General features: G+C 40.1%; 1 protein-coding gene across 1 annotated transcript in view; it reads right to left on the bottom strand.

Moving 5' to 3' along the window:
- Nucleotides 1-5244, bottom strand: part of LOC103471072 (uncharacterized protein KIAA1211-like) — a 50201-nt gene extending 44957 nt beyond the window's left edge. Inside the window, exon 1 of the mRNA XM_017307009.1 lies at nucleotides 5145-5244. Coding sequence (XP_017162498.1) covers nucleotides 5145-5177 — 33 coding nt within the window. The 5' untranslated portion in view covers nucleotides 5178-5244. The remainder of the gene's footprint in view (nucleotides 1-5144) is intronic.
- Nucleotides 5245-5415: the final 171 nt, after the last annotated feature.

Genomic DNA, 5415 nt, shown 5'->3' with positions numbered 1-5415 from the left:
ATTCAGCTGTTTGGTGTTTATGATGTGAAAACTCAGGAAGTCCAAACCATAATTGTTTTACTATTAAAGATCAAAATTACCAAAAAATATATTATTTATATTAATAAGCTATTATATGATCTCTATTATGTATTTTTAGTCAACTACCAAGATTAAAATATCAATTAATGAATATTCTAGACATTGTTATATTTTTTTCTGGTAATAAATACTACAAACTTGAAAATTCAAACATTAAATATCAACAATGTTTTTGTTTTTTTTAAATTAGAACTATTCTTTGATGCACAAATGGTTCATAAAAACTCACATTTCCATTTCAGAACATGTTTTTTTTCATCTTCTATAGTCAAAGTTTGTTATATTTTATTAATGTCTTTATGCACATAGTTTTTCTTTTTATATATATATATGCATATTTTATCCAACCAATAAAAGAAATGTGTTTTAATACCAAAAAAGTCAACCTTCAAATAATTATGTTCAGTTAAGCACTCAATACTTGGTCAGGAATCCTTTTGCAGCCTTCAATCAGCCTGTGGCTCTGCTGAGGTGTTATGGAGCCCAGGATGCTTCGAAGTATTTTTTAAAAATCTGATTTGCTCAAATTCAGAATTAGTTCAGCTCTGAAAGAGTCCAGAACTCAACCTTAGTCAAGTAGCTCAAATAGAGCCTGTTCAAATATGGTGGGAATGGAGATTATATGTTCATTTTTAACATTTTTGAAGCCCATTCCCATCTTAAAACATCTTGTTTCAAGGAAAAAACAGATTACAAATCTTTTAAAGATTTTGATTTAAAGTTACAAGCAGAGCGGACAGCGACGAGGAGGCCATTCGTCCCAGGCTGTCTGTAATACAGCTTTGAACAAGTTTATTTTACTGGTATGCTCTGCATAAGAAACAAATGAGGTCAGACATACCAAACACAATGTTTCTCTGAGCAACATCAGTAATAAACTACGCACAATCCTCTTGCTGTCGCTGATGTTACGTAGTGAATACACTGAGCGATGCCTCAGATGACTTCTTCCTACTTCACTGTGATGTTTGCATTCCTCTATAAAGCCTTCATTATGTTTATTCCCTCCACATTCCTCCCATCTCTTCAAACAACGCAACATTTTTCCATCATTTTTTCCATCCAACATAAGGCCAAAGTTTTAACTGCAAGATGCATGAAACTGGAACGCCGGCATCGACCACACATCCACATAATGCAGCTGGAATTTGCTAAATCTCTATAGTTTATTGTAATTATTGATTATCTGAAAATATGCATGATCTGTAACAATGATCAGAAAATGCTTTCAACGTGGCACTGGTGTGATGTGGTATGATATGTCTGTAACGCTAAGCTAACTAGGCTAAGTGCCATTTTTAGCACAATCAAGTAACTATGTTACCTTGAGAAGCTAAGAATATGGCTTAAAAAAAATTGACTCCATAATTTAACGCCTTGAAATTGGGCGCCTGTCTCTTTAAGAAGCTCATGCTCTCTCTGAAACTCAACAGGAAGTCATCACAGCATCACTATAGGCCTGTCACAATAAATTTGCTGGACGATAAATTGTCCCAGAAGTCGCTGCGATAAAAGACAATAATATTGTTATTTTGAGAACGTTTTCAAGACATGTATTGATGGCGTAATAATAATGCTCATTATAAAAGATCAGTAAACTTTAAACTCTAATGAACATATAACTCTGGAAGTGGAAGACATTTTAAATACCCACCATAAATAAACAAAAACAGAAACAACAATGAAAATCAATCAAAAATCAAAGTCTCTGTAAACAAAACTGACCTTCCAAAAAAAAAAAGGAAAGAAAAAAAAAAGGAGGCTAGTTGAGACCAAAACACCAAACTGAAGACTTCTGTCATCCAGGCTTTGGTAGAAAGAAAGAACAAAATAATGCAAATGGAAATCATTGGGCTTGTTTTAACTTGCCGAGCGATTAATTGATTTATTGCATATTGTGACAGGCCTGTAAAGGCCGTGTTTTTATTTCTTGTGCAAACTTCAGACAGGAAACCCAGCCTCTCTCCTCCTCCAGTCACTGAATCTCCTGCCCTGGTTCCCTCCTACAGAGTAAATCCTTCTCCTCTGTTTTGTGGCTTTTTTCTGCGGATCCCACTCGCTCCATTACAGGCTGCTCCGGGTCCAGGAAGAGGAGGGGAGTCGCTCCGGAGCGCTCCGAATTCCTCCTCACATCTGGAAACCATCTCTCCCCCCCTCCACTCTGCCCCGCCCTGCTCCTCCAGCACCTCGTTCATTTGCCAATCTCTCTCCTGTCTTCCCTGTTGCTCTCCGCTGTATAATGTAAGTAGCCCTGTAATCATACTCTGCCTCCCCAAAAGCCGGCCGCGCTGGGTGGCGTGAGAGGGGAGAGATGGAACCGCGCACGGAGAGGACCAACATCTACGCTGCTTTCCCCTCCATTTTGGATTCCAGCTGAGCTTTATGAGCTGATAAAAAAAAAAAAAAAGAGAAGAGAAAAACCCAGAACTCTTCTCTTCACCTCAAACCCGCTGTGTGTGTTAAAGCAACAGGAGACCCGCAAGCAATTGATGCAAAGAGTGTGACTGAATTATGACCTGTGAGAGCCGTCAAACCGAGGCTGTAAAGTCTCAGCACACCTTCTAATCTTACGTTTAGCAACAACACTTTGCTGTTTTTATATTTATTGTACTTTAGTCTATTTTATTGGCATTTTTTTGTGAGATAAACACAAAATAGCGTTTAATCGCGAACAGGAAGAAAGGAGGCCCAGTCAAAGTCCAAATTAAGAAACCGTGGCGAGACTTGGAAAAACAGTAACAACCGAAACTTTCCAACCCAATCTGATTGAGATCGAGTTATTCTGCGAGAAGAATTTGCAAATTTGTCCAAAATGGAGGCGTGTCGCAGCAGCATCAGCAACAACGACATTTGGTCCTGCAAAGCAACAACATGGCAGAATGTATGCTAGTGTATGAAAAAAAAAAACATGATAAAACCATTCACAGTTTGTGATTTTAATCTGATATAATAGAAAAAGTTCAGAGGGTATGAATACTTTTGCAAGGCACTTGACATTTTTACTTGGGGTCTCTGGACAATATGCTGAATGAGAATTAGTCCTACCGAAGGCTACGTCTGTGATAAAATAGACAATCAGTCTAAATACTGATGAGCAAAAAAACAAAATTTGTTTGTCTCACATTTCAGAATCAATGATGAAACAGCAGACTGAGCCCAACACAGCAGGCAGATTAAAGCCAGTGTTACCTGCTCCAGCGCGATCTCTGCCGGCGCTGTCAGAACTCGTGTTTCAATTTGACACACTTCCTGAACGTACATGCCGAGGTCACAAATTACGTCACAATCGCAGTTTCCGATGACTAACATCGCTTTTTACTCATCTTTCATGCAGCACTTGAGAATATTCAAAACGAATGTTTGATGTTTACAGATGTTTGACTTATGAATCACCCAGGAATACAAAGGAATTAGGGTTGAGTCTACATCACAGACAACTTAGCAGAAAAAAGAAAAAACTATTTTAAAGTGAATCTAAAGAACTTTGTTAACAGCAGCCAACATTTATTGCCATTACTTTTAATAAAGGTACAAAAATGCATAATACTAATATTAGTTGAAATCCTTGCATATGTCAGCATTGTGTGGAATAAATCTTTCAACCCTTTAAAGAACATCTACAAGATGGGCTAGCATCCATCATTTTTTGTGTGATCAAGTCGCCGTAGAACTAGTTCCAGAAGGTCAACCTCAACATCCCTCTCAGCAGTGACATTTCCAGCTTATTCTGGGTATTCCTAAGTTGTTTCCATGTTAGATGGGAAATATATTCCATCCAGCAAATTCTGGGTCTGCCCCAGGGTCTCCTCTCTGAGGAATGAGCTCAAAAATCTCCCCTCCACAAATGGAGCCATCGAGGAGGCAAATTGATCATTTTCTAAGTAAACAAACTTACACAAGAACAATTAAGAGAGACTAATTAACCCAAAAGCTGTGTTTTTGGACCGCGGGAAGCCAAAGTACCTTGTGACGACCCACGTATGCATAGAGAAAACATGCAAACTATTGTTTCTGTGACCAACCAGCCATAGGATTCAAAGCACAAACAAGRCTCAGAAATAATTTCCACCGACAAGCATAAGAAGGTAACATATAGGATGGAAATCTGAAGCATTTGCTTGGCTGAAAACAGGACAGCTACACTGCGTTTGTCCGCTGTCGTCTTGAAGAGAAAGGCATGTGGAGACTTCCAACATAGACAATTTACATAGTACTGAAGTCAAAGCTGCACCACATCTCTTGTTGTCCCACACTGCTCACTTCACTTCTAGAAACTTACATCTTTGAGGGAGATGATCATCAAGGCAGCTTGTTTGAAAGAGACTCTAGTAACTTGAATTCCTCCTTCTTGATGCTCCTCAACCTAAAGAGTCCACCTTTGTCCTGGTTGAGAACCACAACCTCAGACTTCAAGCCCCATTGAGAACCACTACAGTGCCTGCTGACGGTCTTGGCTTGAAGAACCCAACAGAACCACAGACGAAACTCTTGAGGTTATCGAATCAGACACCCTCTTCTGAACAACAACGCCCTGAGCTCCTGTCCATGAACACCATAAACCCGTAGGAGACAAGGTGTTATGGGGGAATCAAACATGTCCACCACTATCTAAAGCAGCTAAGCAGACTTTGGGAATCTTCAAAAAGATATGACACAAGATTTGAGAGAGGTACTCTATTCTTCAGTTGGTCATCTATCCTCCTCCAGGTTGGATTCTACATCGTCTCAAATTGAAACAATGCTGAGCTAATGGTCTGTCTTCCTCTGCCATAAAACCAACAACAGCATGGAAACATGAGAAGCTCTGTTTGGACAGTCATTGGTAAGAGATAACTATAGCTTTACAGACCATCAAGGAAGCAGGAACAAGTGAAAGGATGTCCATTATTAAGGAGTTATCACTGAGTCAGTTCCTGACTGAGGCACAGACTGTGGACTCACTGCTGACACATGACCTGACCAGGCCTCTAAGCACCCCTGTCCCCACTGAGACCAGTCAAAATCCATCCCTTCCCAATGACTAACACCGCATAATTATTTACCAGCCCGTCCCTGTTACTTACTGCACAAAGAAGCCCAGCAATCACATCGTACATGATGAGGTCATCGGCCGTTTTTCCCCAGTCCCGCTGTCACACAGAAAGCGTGACGTTGTCCAGAACCAGCCGGTGTCTCCGCTCGGGATTACAGCGGTTCTCACACTGTGAAAGATAACTGTTTAATCTGAACCGTCCTTGACCCGCCTCCAGCAAACACAGAGCTCAAACACACACACACACACACACACACACACACACACACACACACACACACACACACACACACACACACACA

This window comes from Poecilia reticulata, linkage group LG10 (assembly GCF_000633615.1).
Source record: "Poecilia reticulata strain Guanapo linkage group LG10, Guppy_female_1.0+MT, whole genome shotgun sequence".
NCBI classification, from domain to species: Eukaryota; Metazoa; Chordata; class Actinopteri; order Cyprinodontiformes; family Poeciliidae; genus Poecilia; species Poecilia reticulata.
Note: the sequence above shows the minus strand (reverse complement) of the source record. Positions and strands in the feature narration are given on the sequence as shown.